Below are 25773 nucleotides of genomic sequence, written 5' to 3'. Positions count from 1 at the left end.
TATGAGATGACACGTCCAAGGTCACATAGGGCCTCTGTGACCAAGCTAGGAATTGACCAGATCTCCTGAGTTCCAGACCAGCGTATGATCCACTAGACCCCAGGGGGAGGTTGTCAAAGGCACAAGGGCAGTGAGCAGCAGAGTCCCATTGAATGTGGATGGACAATGGGCACCTCACTCGCATCTGAACATCTCCCTGCATCCTCCCTACCCCAATGACAGCCTGTGCAGTTACTGTAGCTGGGATAAAGAGACAAAGGATGTCAATCCTCGGGCTTCAGGGCAGGTGCTGATCACTGAACAGGGCTCAGGAAGCTGCACTTCCCCACGGCAGGATATTGCACCCTGAGGAGTTTATGGCTAAGCTGGGGCAATCTGTGCTGCCCTCTGTCAGAGAGGTTATCAGATGGGAGGGACTGTTACCCAGTGTGGAAATCCTACGTTTGAAACAAGAATGCACAAGAGCCTGTCCACGTGCACGTCACGGTCTCAGGGAGTCAGCACAGGGTTCATCAGCCGGGAGTAGCAGCAGATGCTCAGATTCTATGACAACGAGCAGCAGCACAGAAATGCTGATAGATAAATGAGCACGTCCAACCCTTGGTTCTTCTTTTTTCTCTGGGCTTTTAGTAGTGCAGACAACTCTAGCAAGTCTTCAATAATCAGTTTGGCATGACAATCTGAGCCTGTGTTATCAGTGAATCATTTCTTCTCTCCCAGGAGAGGCTCTTAGGTTGAAATTCTCAAGGGTCTGTTTTCTGCACTTCCCGCTGCTCACAGAGTCCGAGGAATTGTCCCTGAGTCCTGGCCAACGTCAGAGTCTGCAGGGACTGTATGGGGGAATCATAAATGTCCTTGTGCAGCATTGCAAGTGTCAGATGTGAGATTCGTACACTGATTCTCAGGTCACAGTAAGAAGATTTCCTCTCTGCAGCACTAGATTTCGGTGAGTTGCCTGTTTCTGCAGTAAAGTTTGTGCTAAGGGCTCGGGAAGGGTTCAAGTCAAGAACAATCAGGACAGGAATTCTCCAGGATAGAGATTAAGGATTTATTGTAAATAGTTTAGACAAATATTTGTTGTTAAAACCAGTTCCTTGACTGTTACTGTGTCCTTCTGTCTGTCTCTGTTTCTCCCTTTTTTTGGTCTGTTTGTTTTTTTTCTCTTGTTCACTCAAATTTTCCTATTCAGCAACTTTACTGCCAGGTTAAGAAGTGTAGCCATAATCTCCTCAATGGGTATATGTGATACCTGAGATTTCAGAACGCGAATGGATCACACAGGGTTTTACAGACTGGCTAGATTCTGCTCTCACATTCTGCCTTCAGTGGCTCACTCCAGATTGACACTGGCATCACTGAGAGCAAAATCAGGACCCCTGTGTTTTGAAATCCCCATCTTTCATGCTTGGTCTCAGGATGTCACATAAACTTCAGACTCTTTCAGCACCTTAACAGAATAGCTCTCGCTGCTGCAGGACCTGAAACCATGATTTTCACAGCAGGGAGCCTAAAGTCCCACACTAAGGGTGAAATCTTGGTCCCATTCAGATCAATGTCAAAACTCCCATTAGGGCAGGATTTCACCGCAAATGCACATTTAGGGACTTCAACAAAAGGACTGATTTTCTCCGGCCATGAGCTTCCAGTGACTCCAACTGGAGTCATCCTGTGGCCTCTAAGGATGAGTGAGCTCATCTGGACCAGAGAAGAACTGACAGGAGAGTAGCTGAAATCTTAAACTCAGTTTAGAGGTTCAAAACAATTAGGGTGACAATTTCTTTCGGCTGGGGGCTGCTCTCTCTGTTCCCCTGCATCTCTGGTTCTGTAGAGGACGAGAAGCACCAAAATGCAGTAAAAATAAAAGCATGTTTTCAACTTAGAGGAAGCCAGTCAGTGTAGGACATCTGACTGGGGGATACACGGGCACATACAGTGTGTGTGGGGGGCGGGACATGCAGTATCCAGATCACAGTGGCGCAGAGTCCTGAAAGAGGGCAAAATAGGGAATGGACATCCTGCCTAATTCACACACCAAAGAGGTGTAACTAACCCTCCTGCAATCTCCGGGACCACATGGGTGTCTGTAAAGTGGACACGCTCTAGTAGATTGTCTCTGACACCTTCCTCACTCTAGCCCTCCTGTGACCAATCCCATAACATTTTCTTGACAATTTCAGTAATTGCCAGCATGGAAAAGCAACATCAGGAAGTTGTGTCTGGGTTTCTGACTGGCAGGAATATGCTAAAGCTTTGTGTCATTCTGAGGAAGAGTTACTCGCGCTGGCTCCTTTTAGTCTCCACGTCCTCTCTGCCCTCCCCTCGGGTCTGTCTCTCTCCTCTTCCCTGCACACGCTGAGCTGCTGCTGGGGTTCCCTTCACCCACGGACAGGCTGGGCAGGCTGCTCCTCCTCCATCCCCTTTTCCCTGGTGCAGCCAGACACAGAGTTTAACCCAGGCTGTGTAGATATTTGTACGAGCTGTCACTGTGTGGTGTTTCCGGCACCTTGTGTAGGTCCTGGGTGAGTGGGATCACCGTGTGGCAGCACTGGGGACAGGGAGTGGGGAGCACAGACAGGTGGGCAACAGTGCTGAAATTCAGTTTTTCTTCTGATTGTTGATCCCAGGGCAGTGCTGGAAGCTTTCCTGTCCCCGAGTGTGTCTGGGCAGGTCTCAGGACCTCTTTCCATGGGCGAGCCAGAGAATTTCAGCCTGGGTGTCACAACCTTTACTCATTTTTATTTAGATTTTTTTTAAAATGGTTGATGAATGTTAATTATGCAACTTCGGGCATTTCCCCAGTGGAAAGAACCATTGATCTTTGCTCCTCAGCTGGTTCCGTCTCCCATCAGATATGGCAGCCCCATCCCAGGCTGCTCCTATTCCAACATTATGCTGGACGTCAGCATCTTCTCCAGGTTTCCCAGTCACCAGTGGCTCCCACAGTCTCTGAGCCGCCCCAAGATCCTCACAACTCTTCCTCTGCAGGGTGTGGTGCCCCTGTCACACCTGATCTTTTTCCTAGGGGGACAAAAGTGATGGTCTTTCTCCAGTAAAGAATGTCACACCCTGAATAGCAGATGCCAAGGCAACTGTGTTGCTGCTCTTGTTGCTCCCACATACACACTGCGTGGGGCTTCGGGATCTGATACACAAGAACAACAACCAAGTTGCGAAGTGTGCACAGTATATAACAAGAGCTGGCAGTTCTGGGTCATGGCAGTGCCTAGGTAAATACAGCTGCCATGTGCAGGAGCCCTTGACCACTGGCTGACACAGTGAGCCACTGGGACACAGACGGTGCACCCGGCACTCTCTGGGATCATTTGTTAGCCAGCTCTGTTTGCCATTAATGGAACAGTTGTACATGCATTCCTCAGGGTGCAGACTTTATAGGGTCACGTGAGCATTTTTCTCGTCTGAAACTTTCATCCATGCCATCTCTCACGGGAAGCCTCACACCTGTGCAGAACACACCTAGAGTGTCGTTTTTAAAGCTTCAAAGTCACATTAGACTTTTTCTCTATGGAGATAAATTCAGCACTGTCATGAGTTAAAAAAAAATGCTTTCAGTGAGGCTCAGGCACCAGCTCGGAGGAAAAATGCCTCCAGCTGACTCCTGTATGTGCTGCAGAGACGTGTTCACAGAGCCCCAGGCCAGAAGGGACCACTCTAAAAATCTAGTCTGATCTCCTGTATCACACAGGCCAGAGACCTTCCCCCAAGAAATTCCTAGAGCAGAGCTCATACAGAAACATTCAAACTTGCTTTAGAAATTCTCAGTGATAGAGAAACTGCCATGACCCTTGGTAAATTGCTGCAATGGTTAATTACTCTCTCTGTTTAAAAAGTGAACACCTTATTTATAGTCAGCATTTGTCTAACTTCAACTTCCAGGCATGGGATGGTGTTAGACCTTTCTATGCTAGCCTAAAAATCCCATTATTCAATATTTGTTCCCTGTGTGGGTATTTGTAGATTGTTATCGTCACCTCCTAACATCTCTCTTACACTAAATAGATTGAGCTCTTTGAGACTATCCCTGTAAGGCAGGAATTCTAATCTTTAAACATTCTTGTGGGTCTTCTCGGAATCCTCCTCAGTGTATCAACATCCAACCTTAATTGTGGGCTCCACAACTGGGCACATTATTCCAGCAGCAGTTGCACCAGTGCCAAAGAAAGAGGTAAAATAACTTCTTTCCTTCTACTTGAGATTCCCCTGTTTATCATGCTAAGATCGCGTTAACTCTTTTGGCCACAGGGTCACACAGGGAGCTCATGTTCAGCTAATTCCCCCTTCACATCACCCAATTCATGTTGAGTCTCTGCTTCTGGCAATAGAGTCCCCGATTCTGTAAGTATCACCTACCTTTTTTTTGTTCTCTACATAGCTATATTAGAACACACATTGTTTGCTTCAACCCAGTTTACCCACTAGTCCAGATCACTGTGAATCAGTGACCCATCCTATTCATTCTTTACGATCCCCCAATTTTTTCTAACAAATACAAACATTATCAGTAGTCGAACATAAGTAGGGTAAGCAGCTGGGTTGCCGACGAGTGTTTCTGCTTACCCTTGTCAGTTAACAAGGCAGTATAATGAAACCATTGTACTTGTTATGTCTCAGAAAAAGCTGGATGCGTTCAAGAAAGTGTTTAACCAAAAGAAATAAGGAAAGTAACACAGCACAAAATCCCAGCCTGGTATGATAATGTGTATTTCCATGGGGCAAACTTATCTCATTTCCAAAAGAGGAATTGCATTGTAGATCACATCTATAATTCATCTAATCAAATGTCCTCTCTCTGACAGCCACAACCCAGGGGTTGCCGAAGAATGCGTTGGGAGGATAAACCGACCATAATGAGGGTGTCATCGTAATGCCCAACAGCCAGAGACTCTCTTGTGCCCTAAAACATGCAGGTGTATAGGCTTTCCAAGATATTTATTTAGCTGTAACTATTGTAAAGGAAGATTCTTATTATCCATGCAAATGTCCAAAAAACCCTTCTGATTCTTCTTTATGCCTGGCCTCAACTTCATCTTCTGGCAATGAGTTTCTCTGTCTAATTATGAACTGAGTGAACAAATTATTATTTTTATAATAAATTTTGGCTTTGCCATGTTTCAATTTAATTGTGAGAACTTAATTGTGAGAATTTAACTGTGAGAACATCTCTGGAGTGGACTATGGCCTAGCTAATTTGGTGCCATGTGGAAATCATAGAAGATTAGGTTTGAAGGTACTGCAGGAGGTCATCTAATGCAAAGGAAGAACAACCCCAAATAAATTATCCCAGCCAGGATTTTGTCATGCTTCAGCTTAAAAATGTCACCTCCCTAGGTAATCCATTCCAGTGCTTCGCAACCCTCCTAGTGAAAAAGATTTTCCTCATCTCCAACCTAGACCTCCACCACTGCAACTTGAGACCATTGCTCCTAGTTCTGTCATCTGCCACCATTGAGAACAGCCTAGATACATCCTTCCTCGAACCCCCTTCAGGTAGTTGAAGGCTGCTATCAAATCCCCCCTCGTCATTCTCTTCTGCAGACTAAACAAGCTTAGCTCCCTCAGCTGCTCCTTATAAGTCACGTGTCCCAGCTCCCTTATAATTTTTGTTGTTCTCCACTGGACTCTGTCAAATTTCTCCACTTCCTTCCTATAATGGGGGGCTCAAAACTGGACACAATACTTCAAATATTGCCTCACCAGTGCCGACTTCAGGGGAATAATGTAGTCAATTCACTGCTCACCCCCTTTCTAGATTGTTGGAACTATAAAATATTTACCATGTTATTTCATATCATGTGTGCAGCCCCTCACTGGGCTTCTCTCCCTTCACAGGCATCTGAGTATTTCTGAGCCTGATCGGCGACTCGACCACCTCATGTCAGCTTTCAACCTGACCTCCTCGAGCCCACCAACATTCATCCTAAATGGCATCCCGGGGATGGAAGCTGCCCACATCTGGATTTCCATCCCTTTATCTACATTCTACATCATCAGCCTGTTGGGAAATTTCACGGTTCTGTTTGTTGTCAGCAAAGAGCAGACCCTGCACAAGCCCATGTTCCTGCTGCTCTGCATGCTGGCGCTCACAGACATCGGCATGTCTACTTGTGTCGTGCCGAAGGCACTGTGCATATTTTGGTTCGGTTTCAAAGACATCACTGTGGATGGCTGCCTCACCCAGATGTTCTTCATTTACATTTTTGTTACTATGCACTCAGCCGTCCTCGTGACAATGGGCTTTGATCGCTACGTCGCCATATGTGACCCTCTAAGATACGACACCATCCTCACCAATGCACAAATCGCTAAGCTAGGGCTAGTGGGTTTGATACGAGCTGTTCTCTTGGTTCTGCCAGTGCCCCTGCTACTGCAGAGGCTGCCATTCTGCGCCAACCATGTTATCCTCCATACTTACTGCGAGCACATGGCTGTGGTGAAGTTATTGTGTGGGGACACCAGAGTAAATCGGACCTACGGACTGGTGGTAGTATTAATGACCATCGGGTTAGACCTGACACTCATTGGCCTAACCTACGGGCTGATCATCAGGGCCATCCTCAGAATCTCCTCAAAGAAAGCCTACCGGAAAGCCTTCAACACCTGCACAGCCCACATATGTGTGATGCTGATGTCTTATACTCCCTACCTGTTCTCCAACCTGACACACAGGTTCGGTCAGGGCATCGCTGCCCACGTTCACATCCTCTTGGCCAACCTCTATGTCCTTGTGTCCCCCATGCCCAATCCTATCATTTATGGTGTCAAAACTAAAGAGCTTCGTGACAAAGTGGGAAAATACACCTGCAGAATGTGATCACCTGGTGCCACTATCTTTAAACCTGAGTGACAGGAGGGGAAAATGATTTCTCCTTGTTAATCAAGGGTGCTCTTTCCCAATTTTGTTGAACTCAGCCTTGAGGAATTTCCCAGTTTCAGAAGTTCTCACACCTAATGTCTCATCACTCCATCACCAAGCACTGCTCTCTCCATTGCTAAGTTCCATCTCCCTAACCATCTCTCTTTCAGAATCACCCTTCTTCCCACAGCACCAAATTCCCTGTCACTCAGCCTTTCTGTGACTTCCAGACCACCAGCGCTGATAGTTTCCCATATGCTCTCGGACCTATTTTCCATCAGTATGGTTGTTGATTCTCATCGTTCCTCACTCTCCTCCATCTTTGACTCTTTTGCCCCTCTCTGCCATCACAATGTCCCCAGCTCTGCCATCCACAAGGACCCAACAATGTATTTTAGTCCTGAGTCTCCCCAAATCTGACTCTCTGAATTCTCAACTAGCAGACACTTGGAGTTTTCCCCTCTGGTTTGTCCCCGCCAAAGTCAGACTAGGGACCGCTGGCTAAGCAGCAATTTGGCAGAAAAGGATCTGATGAAATAGTGAGGAAAAGCAAACATAGATAAGTTACACAGAAAATAAACAAAGATGCAACCTCAGGCTTTCCACATCTATACTAGTCACATTCTTTTTCTTAATGCATGTTGTCTGTCATCTCTGAAGATTTTTCCATGTGCCCGCTGTCTTCAAGAGGATTCAGTGTTCCCCAGACAGCACCCTGCTTAGATGCTGTAGAGTGGCACAATCTGTTACATTTTGGGCATCCCCTAGACCAGTGAATGGGTCTGTCACTACCTGCCTTGTAACCTTGGGGGCCTTAACACTGTGCTGCTATGGCTCACAGCCTTGCACCAGTAACCAGCCTACAAGTATCATGGTCTCACCCTGGCTTCCAGCACCCTACTTACACCTTGAAGGGAGATACTAAGAGCCTCTGCAAATCCATTGCCCCTGGTTCCCATCAAATGGAAGTCTAGAAGAGATGGGAAACATATTAGAGTTTTCTCCATTTGCTCCCATGCTGGTGGAGGACATTATTTGAAGGACATTACTGCACAGGAAGGAGTGGGAGTTTAAAGCAATCTGGCTGGAGGGGCAGGTCCTGAATTCAGGAGAGTTGGGAAAATCCACAAGCGTCGCTCTGGAGTGGCCAGGCTGTCGTCATTCACCATTTTTAGTTTGAAACATCTGCCAACTTTCTGGGGGGGTACAAATGCCAGGACTGAGGTTCTGATTTTGAATTCGATTGTCTGCTCATAGCTTTGTTGCTAATGTGGAGCAACGCCTTCTGGGGCTTGTAGCACAGCTTGGATTAAATACAAAAAGCTGCGTGTCTATTGAAAGCTTTCCTTTGTTATTTGATGTAGAGACCAATGTGTTCATAACAAAAGCTTTGTTTCAATACCTAGCTTCGGCTACTTTGCTGCTAGTTTTTAAGGGACTTTGAGCCATGGACACAGTAGAAATCTGGCAGCTATGTGTAGGGCAGAGCTAATGATAGAGCAGCCGCCTGAGTGGAGCTGGGGGCAGTGCAGCAAGGTGGGGCCCTGGGCACAGGGCCCAGCACAGGGAGATCTTGCCAGACAAGAAGGCCTTGTTGGCTGGTCTTGAGTGGGCGGTGGGGCGAGATGTGACCCCAATGGGGGCCGATTCCGGGGAGAAGAAGCCACTCATGATACTGCAGCTTTCTGACATTAAAGTGGCTTTCCATCAGTCCCTGTGTGAGCAGGGTTCTTGCTCAGTTTGACGAACTGACGCTGCACTTTCAGGCAGTCAAAGACAAAGGAAGAAACTACAAGGTTGAACTTTTTTATCACACGTACAGTGACCCAGCTGGAGCCTGAGTGTGTGTGGCCACTGCCAGAGCAGGCGTCTTACACATGGCATCAACGCAGCACAGCCAGGGCATGGGAGCAGGCGGGGGAAATGTAAGGGACAGACTGTGAAGTTTTTTAAATCCCAGAGACTGTTGGTTGGGGGTCCCAGTCCCCACAGGGCAGGGATCCTTGTTTCCTTTAATCTTCCCCTTTTTTTTCCTTATTTTTCTTATAGTTGCTGTTTAACAAGTTGTATCAGGTTTGAATTTAATGTAGTGATCAGCGGATCAGGGACATGGCCGGTGAGGAGAGAGCCACCCTACCCCTGTCCTAAGTGACCATGACAAGTTTGTGGATCAAGCCCCCCAGGGATCCTGGGCCAAACCTCAGTGTTACAGGGACCCTGGAAGACAGGAGAGTGGGAGGGGAGCCCTCGAGGTCAGGACGGCCTCTGGATAAGGGGAGTTGGGAGCAAGGACTCAGATCCCTTTTTTAGCCAGCTCCCCCAGGGGTAGTGTGTGAGCCAGGAAAGTTTCCCACAGTAGCAGGGAGAGGATTTGGTGTCCCTTGCCATCAGCCCCCCTGCACGTCACAGCCTAAGCCTTGGCTACTAGGCGGCACTTCCCTGCCAACAGACCCCGAGCGAGGGCCGTCACAAGGTGAAAGACTTGCCGACTCAGAAAGATTTCTTCCTACGTGAACATGTTTTGCAGGCGTCTCGACAGAATAAATGCACAGCTTTCTAATCGCTTTTATCGCTCACAGGGAGCTGCTGATCTACTCACCATCATTCAGCCAAATACGCTGAACGCTGCACTGCAAGTGATGAGGAGCTGTACCCCTACTGACTCCTAGCCTTTCTTTGGTCTTAAAATGGGTGGCACCCCCCTCTCACAGGCCCGCCCGGCCGATGGTTCTCTTGGCGGCTCATTGGTAACTTGACCCTCTGGTCGAGCCATACGCGCTGTCCCCCTTCCAGGTTACACAGACTCTAGCTCTTTTCACGATCCTGCTATGGGGCCATAGCACTAAGGCTTCCTTCTTGGGGGCACTGCCTTCATTGACAACCCAACAGGGGCCCATCTCGGTTCTCTCAGTTAGTTTGTCTCCTTTCAGGAGCCTTCCCTGGGCTTAGTCTGCAATCAGAGCTGCACGGCCCATCACGGTACCCTCACCTGGTCTGGATAGATTCTGGGTTCAGTCCCCTGGGCTCAGCGTGCTCGCACTGACATGTCCATGGTCCTGCCACTCTTCTACCCAGTCAGGCACCCGGTCTTTGGCAGCCTTCCTTGCCCTCAGTTCTGTCTGAAGTGAGCTGTCTCCAGAGTTGGTGATCTTCTAGCCAGCCAGGCATCAGGTCCTCCTTCTTCGAGTTCCAGACAGCAACTGAAGGAAGGCTCTGTCTCTACTGCTTGCTTTTCTACGAGCATGGCCCTTCTGGTCCCTGATTGGCTGCTCCTCTGCCGTCATTCTATGCTGCCTGGAGGACTTCTCTTCTCCTCTATCTTGGGGCAGGGTGAAGCAAGGCCTCCAAACATAGTTCACCCCATCACAAATGCCATGAATCTGAAACATCTTTAACTACTACATCTAACTTTCAGTTAAAGTGGCAACATCGTCCAAAGCATTAACCTGGCATTCCCAGTCCCACACTGCAGTGGTGAATGGTCTTTTTCACATTTAAAAAGGACAAAAAGTGCTTCAGGTGCTACAGTGATTCAAGAAAGACTTAGTCTTACTCTGTTACCAATTCAGTCACAGCTGCCACACTCCGTAGACTTCTCCAGTTTAATTGAAACATTTGCTGTAGCAAAGAGATGCCAAAAAATCTGAAGACATTTTCATCATTGTAAATAAAAGACAACCACTGCACATGGCTACTGCTCTATTTATTTATTTTATGTACATTTATGTGTATTCTATTTGCTGCAGGGATACTATTGCTGGTACCTTAGTGGAAGATACCGCCATTGGCAACTTGAACTTGTAAATAAATCTTGTACCGCTGTGTGCTGTGTCAGAGACAACTTCTGTGTGATCTCCTGTCTTTTACAGTCGTTGCCCATGGGAGCCCATAAATAAGTTTGGCACCGGGCACACAATAGGTTAATCCAGTCCTGCAGACAAAGATCTTAATCTTGACAAAAAATTCACAATTTCCATACCCCGCCCGCATGAGAAAAAAAGTGCAATTAGTGCATGTCAGAGTCAGAAAAATGGAGACAGATTCTAGTGACACTGTGGACAGGAAGTCCATAATAAGTGTGTTCAAGTGTAGGATTTCCCTAAACCCGTAAAGAGAGAGACCAGCCACCTACGTTTCTAAGACCACAGCCTATCAAAGGCACTTCTACTCCTTGAGATCTGTAAGAAGTGAAGTGTAACATTATTAGGCAAAACTGTGATAACACAGGCAAATAACGAATCTTTGAGAAGGGTTTCAAGTTGTTTTGCCTCCTATATTCTGAGAAAAAGGCATGAGGCAGTGCATGGAATTCGGAACATTATTACAGAGTAAAATTAAACTGCTTGAAAGAAAAAAATGACCTTCCAGAGGAGGTAGAAGAAAGAGAGAGAGCCAAGAAAGAAGAATTAACATGTGGCTTAGGGCTCTCCTTTAACATGGAGACAAAGATGAACCCATTCCATTTCTAAAGCATGCCTTCTGTACCTTCCTAAAGATGTGAGATGCCTCAAAAACACTTATTGGTAGAGCTCAGCGTGTTATATTCCCCCACCCAATACAAAGAGACATGATACTAACACTACACTACTTTGAGCAAAGTAAGCAGATTTTGAGAAGAGCCAGAGAACACGGCAGTGAGTTTAGGAAGTCACAAAGTGCAGATCTTTCAAGGTTTAGCAATAAAACTTCAAAGAGAAAGGCACTGAATGTAGTCACAGCCTACCTTAGGGGACCTCGGATAAGAGATAGAAGTGGTTTCCTGGCTAGGCTTGTCTTCATTCATCAAGGCCTGCAATACGGCATATGGGAGAAGAGTGAAGGGGTTAAAACCCTCACAGTACTAAATCTAGGGCAGGGTCGCCCTGAATTCCAGACGGAATCACATGGATGCCATGAGGCAAAATACAGAGCAGAAAGAAATTAAACATAGAGGAGAAAAGCCAAGAAAGGGAGTCGCTAAGACAACAATACCCAGGATGAGTCCAAAGGAGCAGATGAATAATGCTATTGGAGGAAGGAGGAGTAAACGGTCAAATCAGAGCATGGGCCGTTTAATGTTTAGAGAGATCAATACAACTTTAAAAGAACTCTGAAACCCATGGAAAGATCATTACAGATTGGAATTAAAGTGTAAGCAGGAAGAGAAAGATACAATATGCCTGTGTTAATAACTAAAAGAGATCAAAGTGGGGACAGGCCATAATTGTGACTTAAGTGAGGATATGAAGAAGAATTGCTGCTATTCTGCATCCAACTTAGGTATTGTCACAGAGAAATAATAGTGGAATTTATGGAAAAGCCATTCTACACTTTGAAACAGGGGTGCAGCAACAATATCCGAGCTCAGAACTCTTGTCACCCTTGTGAGTCTCTGCAAAAAGTCTCTCTTTATCAATTGTTCCATCTGCCAGGGCAGAATAAAACAATGAAGGACAGAATTAGCTGGACTCTCACCATGTGCATTCCCTGACAGCCATTAAAGGTGTACTTCCAACCTAAGTTTTTCCCATGTTCAGTGCATTGCTGGGGTTACTCTCCCATGTAAATTATCTGCCATCTAGAGCAGGAGACGAGGACAGGGGACTGTGAGGAGTAGCTGTGGATCCCTTGTTGGGAGGGAAAGCAATGCTGGCTCTGTTTGTTGTTTGTCTCTAGTAGGGACCTGCGGCTGGGACCGTGCAGCCCCTGAGTAGAACTGCTATTCCTGGCATGCCCTACCAGCAGCATGGATGTTTACAGGAGAGGCAGAGCAGACGTGGCATGTCAGAGAGAGCGGTCTGTCATTGGTGTGCAATTACAGCCTTGAATATCCTGATAGAGCTACGCAGTGAGTGGGGTGAGTGGTAGGCTAACTTAAATGATTTGTGGCAAACACCTTTGAGTTGCATGAAGCTGTGATCCGGAAGGAATCCCGCTCCCTCTCCATTGCGTAGTATTGTACAATTTGGTAGATGACAACAGCTTGTGGTCCTCCTCTGCAGTATTCATCGCTGAGCACTGGGAGAGGCAGGATACTGGCTGAAATGGGTGAATGCTCTGATACAGGATGGAAAATTCCTATGTTTTCATGTTTAATGCTTTCTGTGTTTGAGTGTTCGGTAAACCCCCTTCTGTGCAGATCGTTTACAAAGATGGAAAAAGAAAACAGCCATCAGTAATTTTCTGAGGTGATGAACACCTGCCAGTCCCAATGGGAGATGCCCAGTTCATCTGAAAATCTGGCCGTATCTCTATACAGCCAAATAACACAGGACAAAAGATACTGCAGATGACGAGACAGGAAGTACACTTCGAGAGGGACGAACCATGATTATTGTTTAATACCTGGGAGTCAGGAGTTCTGTTTTTTATTTGTGGCTCTGCCACGGATTCACTGGGGGAACTTAGGTAAAACACTTCCACAGTTCTGACTCAGCTTCTCTGGGATGTGGTGCAGATTGATTAGTTCATGTTTGAGAAGCGCCTTGAGATCCTCGGAAACTCTTGGCGTCAAGGATAGATTTTCCACACTAACTAATGTCAGCACCACTCAGCGTGGGAGGAATCCAAAGTGATAATGAATAACACGATTTAACTCCTGCCTTTGATCTCAAAGGATCATAATGTTCTCCACCATCTTTTAGATTTGATTTACAAAAAGTATACAGAAGTCACCTGCCATGTAAATGGAGCCACCTCTTGGATGGAAAATGATGTGTTTAACAGTGCTCCGTAACACTACCCAGCTATTTTACAAAAGGAAAGGAAGGTTATTCTATTTGAAGTTAAGTTGCCTTACACACTTTTAGATTTGTTTTGCAAAACAATTCAATAGGATAAAAGTCAATAGCGATAAAAGACCATGAACCTTACCTCACTTCTACCAGTCTCAAATGAGGCAAAACTCTACTAGGAGTTGTGGCAGGATCTATAAGGCTATGTCTTCACTGACGGCGGCAAATTCGCTGCCGTCAGATCGACTTGTCTGGATCGACTGAGCGGTCAGTGAAGACCCGCTCAGTCTATCCAGAAATTTACATATTAAGACCACCTTCTCAAGTGGTGTAGTGCTGCATCGATGGGAAGGCAGTTCCCGTTGGCACAGTGCAGTGAAGACAGTGCGCAGAACAAAAGCACAGAAGTCGACGGGAGTTACGCAAGTTTTTGCGTAGTTTGAGTAACTCCAGTTGACTTCTGCCGAATCTCAGAGGTAAGTGAAGACAAGCCCTAGGAGAAGGCCTCGTCCTTCGTCAACTCCTGGGCCTGGGTCCATGAGACAATCATGCGGGTGAAATCAGACCTTTTGTGGGTATGACTGAGGATGGCACACCAGAACACTATCTAGATCTAATCCCTCTGTGTTTCTTGGACCAGTTATCCAACTTCTATCGGGGTTGACCCATATTCCTTCAGATGGTAGGGTGTTAATCACGATAGAACTGGGATATTCCCTACAATTCAGTTGTTTCCCTCATTCCCACCCTTCTTCTCCATCCCTCTTCAGGGAACCTTCTCATGACCACCTACTAATCCAGGAGTTGCAAATGCCCCTAAAATTGGGAGCAGAAGAGGAGGTTCCTCCGGAGCTAAAGAGCAAGGCTTTGTACTCCCGTTATTTTCTAATCCCGAAAGCCAAGGGTTGTCTCAGACCTATCCTGGACCTGTGAAACCTCAACTGATTCATAAAGAAACTGAAGTTTTGCATGGTCTCCTTGGCCTCTGTTATCCTTTCTCTGCATCCAGGTGACTGTATGCTGCTCTCGACTTGAAGGATGCGTACTTTCACATCTCAGTCCTTCAGAGTCACATAAGAGTCCTCCAATTCATAGTGAACCAGGGTCACTACTAGTTTACTGCCCTCTCCTTTGGCCTATCAGCAGTCCCTGACATATTTGCCAAGTGAATGGCAGTCGTTGTGTCATTACTGAGGAAAGAAAGGGTCCGGGTTTACCCTCACCTCGACAATTGGCTGATCGAGGGCCACATCAGGGTATAGATGGAGTCCAAAGTGAGCTAGATACAGAGAAGCTTTGAAAAGTTAGGCCTGCTCATATTTGTGCAGAAGTTAACTCTCTCACTTGTTCAAATAGGTTTCAGAGGGGCAGTCCTCAATTCAGTCCAGGCAAGGGCTTTCCTTCCAAAGATCTAGTACCAGGCCAGGGTCACCAACATAGAAGATCACAGAAACCATCCTACCACTACAAAACACATTGTGTGAAATGCCTCGTGGACTCAGAGCGGCCTGAAAGGCCTTAGCTTTAGGAGTGTGGGTCTCTGGAAGCAGAAGAGTTGCCTCAGCCGAGGGGCGGGGATGACCGAACAAGAATACAAATAGGGCTTTAACTCAAGAAAAATGGCTCATTTATTTAGTCATTAAATGAAGTGAAGAGCATAAATGTAAACAATACAAACATGAAACCAAAGAAAGATACAAAGGCCTAATATTTTTCTATGCATGCAATCATTTCTCATAATACACAATTCTATTATTGGTCATTTTATGTTTACAGACAGATATTCGCTTGTAAACTCTCAGTTATTTACAAACAGATGGTTGTTTGTAAAACCCTAGTTACTTTTCACAGAAAGATAAACAGACAGATGTTCTTTTGTTATCTTAAAGCAAGTGTCACTTTCATACGTTTCCAAAAGCGCTTCTTTCCCTAAGCCCCTTAGGCCTAGTCGACTCTGATAAGTGTTAGCCATCCCTTGGATGCTGCTGATTCATAGAAGGGCTCAGTCTAGCTACCGAGGATCCCAGCGGGCTACAGTCTGAAGTGCCACTGATTTCTGGGGGTTTAAATACCCTCAGGCTGATCACCAAACTAATCAGCTTGATCAGTATGTAACCAACCAGTGAACAGTGTCACTTTTGCTATCAGTATGTAACCAATTAGTGAACAGTGTCACTTTTACGGTCAGCTTAACCAATCAGTGAACAGTGTCACTTTTGGGTCAGTATCATGATCAGTGAGCATTTCTGCTGAGGCATCCTGACTTGTAGGCACTTTCAAGTGTTATTTAGCTGGGTGTGGTCAGCTCTGGTCAGCTTTTGTTTTTATGTTTGCCCTCTATTTGTGCTGTGCTAGCGCCCGGACAGCCCTTATCAGGTCCTTCCAGCCCTTTTCCCAAGCTATATACTTTACTATTCTATCTTAAAGCACAAAACCCATTAACTATTCTTTCTATATTCTACGCATCTTTGGCATATGGCCACATGCACCCACATCATGCAATATGCAAGATTGAGGCTCAGCCCGTTGCAGTCCTGGTTAGTGTCAGTGTACGGAGAAGACAGGGACCACTTAGACATGGTGATCACACTTCCTCCCTCAGTAACCAATACCATCTTTTGGTGGAAGTGCCCAAGGTCAGTTGTCCAGGGGTCCCATTCTCGAGACGACACACTTCACTTTCTCTAGTTACTGATGCCTTGGCGCTGGGCTGGAGGGATCATGTGGGGAACTTCCGGACCCAATGTCATTGGTGGCAGGTGAAGATCTTCCTGCATATCAATGTCAGAGAGCTCAGAGAGGAGTGGCTTGTCCGCAGCACATTCCAGAACCACCTGCAGGGCAAAGGCGTTTTGGTTCTTACAGACAATATGACAGCGATGTTCTAAATAAATAGACAGGGTGGATCACGCTCCTCTCCCTAGTGGCAGGAAGCCCGTGAGAATTCTGTGTGACCTCCTCAATCCATCTTGAGACTTCTTGTCTTCCGGGCACACAGACACAGCCAGCAGATCATTTCAGAAGATACTTCTCCAATTGTGAAAGGTACATTCACCAGGACACCGTGAAGAACATCTTCCAATGATGGGGTGTTTCCCATCCAGGCTTGTTTAAAACAAGCCACATTAGTAAGTGTCTTCAGTTCTGCTCCTTCCTGAACCTTTAACCCGGGCTTGGTTGCAGGAATATTTCTTCTCCATATTTCTTTTCTATGTGTTTCCGCCTACTCCACTCATACACAGAATTCTGCTAAAGGTCAGGAGGGAAGGAACTTCCATGATCGTGATTAAACCCCAGTCTGGCCTCATTAACATTGGCTCTCCACCCTTCTGGATCTTTAGTTCTGGAAGCTCCATGGATGAACCCCTTAGAGTTGACATGGTCTGGACCCACAAGAGAGGTCCTTCTACGGAGTAGAAAACCATCCAGTAGAGTGACGAACCTGGAAATGTGGAATAGGTTCTCGATCGAGCCTATGCATAAAGGTGTTTTATCCCTGCAGTCATCCACGCCATTCATCCTGGACTGCTTACTACACTGAAATAGCAGGGGGATAGTGGCATCCACCTGGCTGTGATTCAGCATTCCATTTGTGGATCAGCTACTGATCTGTCTTCACCAACTCAATTGCCAGCCATTTTCTCAAGGGCCTGGACAGGCTGTACCCTCAAATATGCCAGCGGATCCTAGCCTGGGATCTCACTCTAGTACTGTTAAGGCTGATGGGGCCCCCATTTTAGCCCCAGGGAGACGTGCTATCTTCTCTACTTTCTTAACAGTTGTTCTTCGAGTTGTGTTGCTCATGTCCATTACAAGACAGCCACCCCCCGGCTGCCCCTCTGTTGAAATTAGGTGGTAAGAAGGATCTGAGCAGGCGGACAGTCAGCAGGGTCCCATGTACCAGTGTCATGAGTGCGCGACTTTGGTGAGCACTAGAGTTTACCCATTGGATATGAGTAAGGGAAAAACCTTCCACCTGCGCTGCTTGTGGCTCACATCTACATTCGAATGGATGTGAGCCACGCCTCATGAGGAACAACAGTTACGAAAGGTTAGGAACCGTTTTTTCAGTGGGCTGGATGACATATGTTTCCCCACAGCCGTATTCTATGAACAATTGAAAATGGGAGCACGAATGCTGAGAAGCCAATGAAAACGATAGAAGGAGACTTTCAAAGCTGTAGAGTAAATAAAGTTCCTACAGGACTGGATTGGGGATTTAGCAGGAGTTTTGGAGGGGGAGAATGGGGGTGCAGAACTGTTCCTGCAGTGACTGGGGGAGGAACGCACAGTGTGCAGGGCAGGGTGTGCAGTATCCAGATCACAGTGGGGTGTAATTCCAAAATAGGCAGGAATGCTGCTTGAGATAAACAAGCACGGCTGTACCTCTGGTTCCTCATATGGCCCTCCTCACTGCTGGTCCCCATATGGGCGACCCACACTTAAAGGTTTTTTATCCTCACAACCCCCTGAAGCAGGGAAGTGCTCTCCCTATTTTACAGAGGGGAAACGGAGGCCCAGAGTAGATTAGGAGATGACACGTCCAAGGTCACACAGAAGCTCTATGAATGAGCCATGAACTGACAAAGTTTCCTGAGTTCCAGACAAGCACAAGATCCACTAGACCTCTGGCAGGAGCTTGTCAAAGGCCCAAGGGCAGTGGGCAGGAAGGTCCCATTTAATGTGGATGGATAATGGGAACCTCACTCGCCTCTGAACATCTCCCTCCATGCTCCCCAACCCAATGACAGTCCGTGCAGTTACTGTACCTGGGACAAAGAGACAAAGGCCGTCAGTCCACAGGCTTCAGGGCATGTGGTGATCACTGAAGGGGGCTCAGGAAGCTGCACTTCCACATGGCAGGATATTGCACGCTGAGGTGTTTATGCTAAGCTGGGGCAGTCTGTGCTGCCCTCTGTCAGAGAGAGGCCATCGGATGGGAGGGACTGTTACTCAGTGTGGAAATCCTACGTCTGAAACAAGGACGTCCCGGTCCCAGGGATTCAGCACAGGGCTCATCAGCCGGGAGTAGCAGCAGATGCTCAGATTCTATGACAATGAGCAGCAGCACAGAAATGCTGAGAGAGAAATGAGCACGTCTAACCCTTGGCTCTTTTTCTTCTGGAGTTTTAGCAGTGCAGGACAACTCTAGCTAGTCTGCAAGACTCGGTTTGGCCTGACAATCTGAGCCTGTGTTATTGGTAAATCATTTCTTCTCTCCCAGGAGAGGCTCTTAGGTTGAAATTCTCAAGGGTCTGTTTTCTGCACTTCCCGCTGCTCAAGGAGTCCAGGGAATTGTCCCCGAGTCCTGGCCAACGTCAGAGTCTGCAGGGACTGCATGGGGAATCATAAATGTCCCTGTCCAGCATTGCAAGTGTCAGACGAGAGACTTATACACTGATTCTCAGGTCACAGTAAGAAGATTTCCTCTCTGCTGCACTGGATTTCGGTGAGTTGCCTGTTTCTTCAATAAAGTTAGTGCTAAGGGCTCAGGAAGAGTTCAAGTCAAGAACAATCAGGGCAGGAATTCTCCAGGATAGAGATTAAGGATTTATTGTAAATAGTTTAGACAAATATTTGTTTTTAAAACCATTTCCTTGTCTGTTACTGTGTCCTTTTGTTTGTCTCAGTATCTCCCTTTTTTTTGGTCTGTTTGTTCTTTTTTCTCTTGTTCGCTCACATTTTCCAATTCAGCAACTTTACTGCCAGGTTAAGACATGTAGCCAGAACCTCTTCAATGGGTACATTTGATACCTGAGATTTCAGAACAGGAATGGCTCACACAGGGCTTTACAGACTGGCTAGATTCTGCTCTCACATTCTGCCTTCAGTGGCTCATTCCCCAGCGCAGCCAGACACAGAGTTTAACCCAGGCTGTGTAGATATTTGTATGTGACGTCACTGTGTGGTGTGTCCGGCACCTTGTGTAGGTCCTGGGTGAGTGGGATCACTATATGGCAGCGCTGAGACTTATAGGGGAAGGTAGTGGGGAGCACAGACAGGCGGACAGCACTGCTGAAATTCAATTTTTCTTTTGATTTTTGGTCCCAGGCCAGTGTGGGGAGCTTTCCTGTCCCCGAGTGTGTCTGGGCAGGTCTCAGGGCCTCTTTCCCCTGGAGAGGCAGAGAATTGCAGCCTGGATGTCACAACCTTTACTCTTTTATTTTTATTTATTTATTTATTTTAATGGTTGTTGAATGTTAATTACACAACTTCAGGCATTTCCCCAGTGGAAAGAACCATTGACCTTTGCTCCACAGCATGTTCCGTCTCCCATCAGATCTGACCCCGCCTATAATCTCCTTCCCCCTCCCAGACTGCCCCGATTCCAACACTACGCTGGGCGCTAGTATCTTCTCCAGGTTTCCCAGTTACCCGTGGCTCCCACAGCCTCTGAGCCACCCCAAGCTCCCCTCAACTCTTCCTCTGCAAAAGAAAAACAAGCAAGCTGAGTAGAGTGCACAGTATATAAGGAGAGCTGGCAGTTCTGGGTCATGTCAGTGCCTACATAAATACAGCTGCCATGTGCAGGAGCCCTTGACCACTGGCTGACACAGTGAGCCACTGGGACACAGACAGTACATCCGGCACTCTTTGGGATCATGTGTTAGCCAGCTCTGTTTGCCATTAATGGGGACAGTTGTACATACATTCCTCAGGGAGGAGAATTTAGAGGGTCACATGAGCATTTTTCTAGTCTGAAACTTTCATCCATACCATCTCTCACGAGAAGCCTCATACCTGTGAAGAACACACCTAGAGTGTCGTTTTTAAAGCTTCAAAGTCACATTAGACTTTTTCTCTATGGAGATAAATTCAGCACTGTCATGAGTTAAAAAAAATGCTTTCAGTGAGGCTCAGGCACCAGCTTGGAGGAAAAATGCCTCCAGCTGACTCCTGTATGTGCTGCAGAGACGTGTTCACAGAGCCCCAGGCCAGAAGGGACCACTCTAAAAATCTAGTCTGATCTCCTGTATCGCACAGGCCAGAGACCTTCCCCCAAGAAATTCCTAGAGCAGAGCTCATACAGAAACATTCAAACTTGCTTTAGAAATTCTCAGTGATAGAGAAACTGCCATGACCCTTGGTAAATTGCTGCAATGGTTAATTACTCTCTCTGTTTAAAAAGTGAACACCTTATTTATAGTCAGCATTTGTCTAACTTCAACTTCCAGGCATGGGATGGTGTTAGACCTTTCTATGCTAGCCTAAAAATCCCATTATTCAATATTTGTTCCCTGTGTGGGTATTTGTAGATTGTTATCGTCACCTCCTAACATCTCTCTTACACTAAATAGATTGAGCTCTTTGAGACTGTCCCTGTAAGGCAGGAATTCTAATCTTTAAACATTCTTGTGGGTCTTCTCGGAATCCTCCTCAGTGTATCAACATCCAACCTTAATTGTGGGCTCCACAACTGGGCACATTATTCCAGCAGCAGTTGCACCAGTGCCAAAGAAAGAGGTAAAATAACTTCTTTCCTTCTACTTGAGATTCCCCTGTTTATCATGCTAAGATCGCGTTAACTCTTTTGGCCACAGGGTCACACAGGGAGCTCATGTTCAGCTAATTCCCCCTTCACATCACCCAATTCATGCTGAGTCTCTGCTTCCAGCAATAGAAGTCCCCGATTCTGTAAGTATCACCTACCTTTTTTTGTTCTCTACATAGCTATATTAGAACACATATTGTTTGCTTCAACCCAGTTTACCCACAAGTCCAGATCACTGTGAATCAGTGACCCATCCTATTCATTCTTTACGATCCCCCAATTTTTTCTAACAAATACAAACATTACCAGTAGTCGAACATAAGTAGGGTAAGCAGCTGGGTTGCCGACAAGTGTTTCTGCTTACCCTTGTCAGTTAACAAGGCAGTATAACGAAACCATTGTACTTGTTATTACTCGGAAAAAGCTGGATGCGTTCGAGAAAGTGTTTAACCAAAAGAAATAAGGAAAGTAACACAGCACAAAATCCCAGCCTGGTATGATAATGTGTATTTCCATGGGGCAAACGTATCTCATTTGCAAAAGAGGAATTGCATTGTAGATCACATCTGTGATTCATCTAATCAAATGTCCTCTCTCTGACAGCCACAACCCAGAGGCTGCTGAAGAATGCGTTGGGAGGATAAACCGACCATAATGAGGGTGTCACCTTAATGCCCAGGTGCCAGAGATTGGCTTTTGCCTTGAAATACGCAGGCGTACAGACTTTCCAAGATATTTATTTAGCTGTAACTATTGTAAAGGAAGATTCTTACTATGCATGTAAATGTCCAAAAAACCCTTCTGATTCTTCTTTATGCCTGGCCTCAACTTATATCTTGTCACAATAAGTTTCTCTGTCTAATTATGCACCGAGTGAAGAAAGCATTCATTTTGTAATCAGTTTTAGCTTTGCCATGTTTCAATTTAATTGAATGTCCTCTTGACCTTTTGTTATGAGACAGGGAGAACACATTTTTTATATCCTCTCTACCAGTCAGTATTTAATAGACTCTTCTTAAAACCCCTCTTATTTCTCTTCTTTCTAAGGTAACAATCCCAGGCTTTTCAACCTCTCTGCCTAGGAGAGTTTCCCCAGGTCCTTGATCTTTCTCGTTGCCCTTCCCTGAACCCCTCTAGTTCTGCAATATCCTGTTTGAGAAGAGTGCTCAGTACTGCTCATAGAACTGCCGACAAGGTTGAAGGGTTCACTGATAGATCTCATGGCATTTTACTTTAGGTATATTTCCCCATCCCACCCCTCCTGTGTCCCAGTGTTTTGCTTAGTTTTTGTCAATACTTGCACTTTGAGCAGGGTTTCATAGACCTGTAACCCATTACATAAGGTCCCTGCCCCGAGTTCCTAGAGTTAATTTGCAACCTTGTACGGTGTTTGAGGAGTTCAAGTTATTCCCTCCATTAGGTGTATACGTTGCACTGATTGACATCAAATGTTAGCTCCCTGTGAGAACATCTCTGGACTGGACTATGGCCCATTCCAGTGCTTCGCAAAGCTCCTAGTGAAAAAGATTTTCCTTATCTCCAACCTAGACCTCCACCGCTGCAACTTGAGACCATTGCTCCTAGTTCTGTCATCTGCCACCATTGAGAACAGCCTAGATACATCCTCCCTCGAACACCCTTCAGGTAGTTGAAGGCTGCTATCAAATCCCCCTCGTCTTTCACTTCTGCAGACTAAACAAGCTTAGCTCCCTCAGCTTCTCCTCATAAGTCACGTGTCCCAGCTCCCTTATAATTTTTGTTGTTCTCCACTGGACTCTCTCTAATTTCTCCACTTCCTTCCTATAATGGGGGGCTCAAAACTGGACAAAATATTTCAAATATTGCCTCACCAGTGCCGACTTCAGGGGAATAATGTAGTCAACTCACTGCTCACCACCTTTCTAGATTGTTGGAACTATAAAATATTTACCATGTTATTTGATATCATGTGTGCAGCCCCTCGCTGGGCTTCTCTCCCTTCACAGGCATCTGAGTATTTCTGAGCCTGATCGGCGACTCGACCACCTCATGTCAGCTTTCAACCTGACCTTTTCCAGCCCGTCAACGTTCATCCTATATGGCATCCCAGGGCTGGAAGCTGCCCACATCTGGATTTCCATTCCTTTTTTTATGTTCTACATCATCAGCCTGTTGGGAAATTTCACGGTTCTGTTTGTTGTCAGCAAAGAACAGACCCTGCACAAGCCCATGTACCTGCTGCTCTGCATGCTGGCGCTCACAGACATTGGTATATCTACCTGCATCATGCCGAAGGCACTGTTCATATTTTGGTTCGGTTTGAAAGATATCACTTTGGATGGCTGCCTCACCCAGATGTTCTTCCTTCACACAGTTGCTGCTACGCAGTCAGCCGTCCTCGTGACAATGGGCTTTGATCGCTACATTGCCATATGTGACCCTCTGAGATACGCTACCATCCTCACCAATGCACGAATCGCTAAGCTAGGGCTAGTGGGTTTGTTACGAGCTGTTCTCTTGGTTTTGCCAGTGCCCCTGCTACTGCGGAGGCTGCCATTCTGTGCCAACCATGTTATCCTCCACACATACTGCGAGCACATGGCTGTGGTGAAGATCTCGTGTGGGGACACCAGAGTAAATCAGACGTACGGACTGGTGGTAATATTAATGACCATCGGGTTAGACCTGACACTCATTGGCCTAACCTATGGGCTGATCATCAGGGCCATCCTCAGAATCTCCTCAAAGAAAGCCCACCGGAAAGCCTTCAACACCTGCACAGCCCACATCTGTGTGATGCTGATGTCTTATACTCCCTACCTGTTCTCCAACCTGACACACAGGTTCAGTCAGGTCATCGCAGCCCACGTTCACATCCTCTTGGCCAACCTCTATCTCTTTGTGCCCCCCATGCTCAACCCTATCATTTATGGGGTCAAAACTAAAGAGCTTCGTGACAAAGTGGGAAAATACACCTGCAGAAGGTGATCGCCTGGGGCCACTGACTTTAAACATGTGTGACGGGGGTGGAGGGGAAAGGATTTCTCCTTGTTAATCAAGGGTGCTGTTTCCCAATTTTGTTGAACTCAGCCTTGAGGAAGTTTCCAGTTTCAGAAGTTCCCCACATCTAATGTCTTATCTCTCCATCACCAAGCACTGCCCTCTCCGTTGCTAACTTCCATCTCTTCAACAATCAACTGATTTCTTTCAGAATCACCTGTCATCCCCCAGTCCCACACAACCTGTCACTGAGCCTTTCTGTGACTTCCAGACACCAGCGCTGATGATTTCTTATATGCTCTCGGCCCTATTTTCCATCAATATGGTTGTTGATTCTCACCATTCCCAACTCTACTCCATCTTTGACTATTTTGCCACTCTCTGCCATCACAAGGTCCCTAACTGTGCTATCCACCAAGATCCAACAATCCCTTCCAGTCCTGAGTCTCCCCAAATCAGTCTCTCTGAATTCTTACCTTGCAGATGCTTGGAGTTTTCCCATTTGCTTCTCCCCAACAAAGTCATGAAATCTACCCTCAATTATCAGTTCATTTTGGGACACACATTGTACACAGACTGGAGACAAAATTAAAAAAAAGTCTATGTAATAGAAAAATCACAGATGACAGGATGAAGGAGTGAAGAATCCCATGCAGTGCTACAGACTGAGGGCTGACTGGCTAGGCATCAGTTCTGCAGAAAATGACCTTGGGGTTACAGTGAACAAGAAGCTGGATATGAATCTGCAGACTATTGGGCTGCATTAGTAGGAACATTGGCAGCAGATTGAGGGAAGTGATTATTCCCCTCTATTAGGCACCGGTGAGGCCCCATCTGGAGTACTGTGTCCAGTTTTGAGCCTCCCACTACGGAAAGGATGTGGATAAATTGGAGTGAGTCCAGTGGAGAACAACAATGATATTTAGGGGGCTGGAGCACATAACTTATGAGGAGAGGCTGAGGGAACTGGGCTTCTTTACTCTGCAGAAAAGAAGAATGGGGGGGATTTGATAGTGGCCTTAACTACCTGAAGGGGGGTTCCAGGGAGGATGGAGCTAGGCTGTTCTCAGTGGTGGCAGATGACAGAACAAGGAGTAGTGGTGTCAAGTTGTAGTGGTTGGTTATTAGGAAAATCTTTTCCAGCAGGAAGGTGGTGAAGCACTGGAATGGGTTACCTAGGGAGTTGGAGGAATTTCCATCCCAGATGTTTTTCAGGCACTGCATGGCAAACCCCTGGTTGGTATGATTTAGTCACTGTTGGTCCTCCGTTTAGCAGGGAATTGGATTAGCTGACTTCCTGGGTTCTTTCCAATCCTACTTTTTAGAATTCCACGGTTCTAAGTTATGTCATTAGCTGAAATTTGAAATGAGATATAGGACTGATGAGGGAAGGAAATACAAGAGGGCTCCCCCAGAGGCTCATGGAATAACAATGAATTTTCAAATTATGGATCCTGAAACATTACATCTTTATTGTTCACCTGAAAATAACTGGATACAGGAGGTTAATAGAAACAAGCCAGAAGATGGAATTCCAGCCAAGAAGGATGTTGCACCCTGAGGGGTTTATGACTAAGATGGGGCACTCTGTATTGCACTCTGTCAGAGAGGCTATCAGATGGGAGGGAGTGTTACTCAGTGTGGAAATCCTACATTTGAAACAAAAATGCTCAAGAGCCTGTCCACGTGGACGTCGCATTCTCAGAGATTCTGCCCAG

General features: G+C 46.3%; 2 protein-coding genes across 2 annotated transcripts; both read left to right on the top strand.

Moving 5' to 3' along the window:
* The first annotated feature begins 5890 nt into the window (after window positions 1-5890).
* On the top strand, window positions 5891-6829 carry LOC137149629 (olfactory receptor 52P1-like). The gene has a single exon (XM_067543157.1). It carries the CDS (start codon window positions 5891-5893, stop codon window positions 6827-6829), a length of 939 nt encoding a protein of 312 aa, XP_067399258.1.
* Window positions 6830-23104: 16275 nt separating this feature from the next.
* Window positions 23105-24043, top strand: LOC137149628 (olfactory receptor 52P1-like). Its single transcript, XM_067543156.1, has one exon. It carries the CDS (start codon window positions 23105-23107, stop codon window positions 24041-24043), a length of 939 nt encoding a protein of 312 aa, XP_067399257.1.
* Window positions 24044-25773: the final 1730 nt, after the last annotated feature.

The sequence above is a fragment of the Emydura macquarii genome, unplaced genomic scaffold (genome assembly GCF_026122565.2).
Source record: "Emydura macquarii macquarii isolate MOO-44397 ecotype Brisbane River unplaced genomic scaffold, CSIRO-AGI_Emac_v2 contig_791, whole genome shotgun sequence".
Taxonomy (NCBI): domain Eukaryota; kingdom Metazoa; phylum Chordata; order Testudines; family Chelidae; genus Emydura; species Emydura macquarii.
Note: the sequence above shows the minus strand (reverse complement) of the source record. Positions and strands in the feature narration are given on the sequence as shown.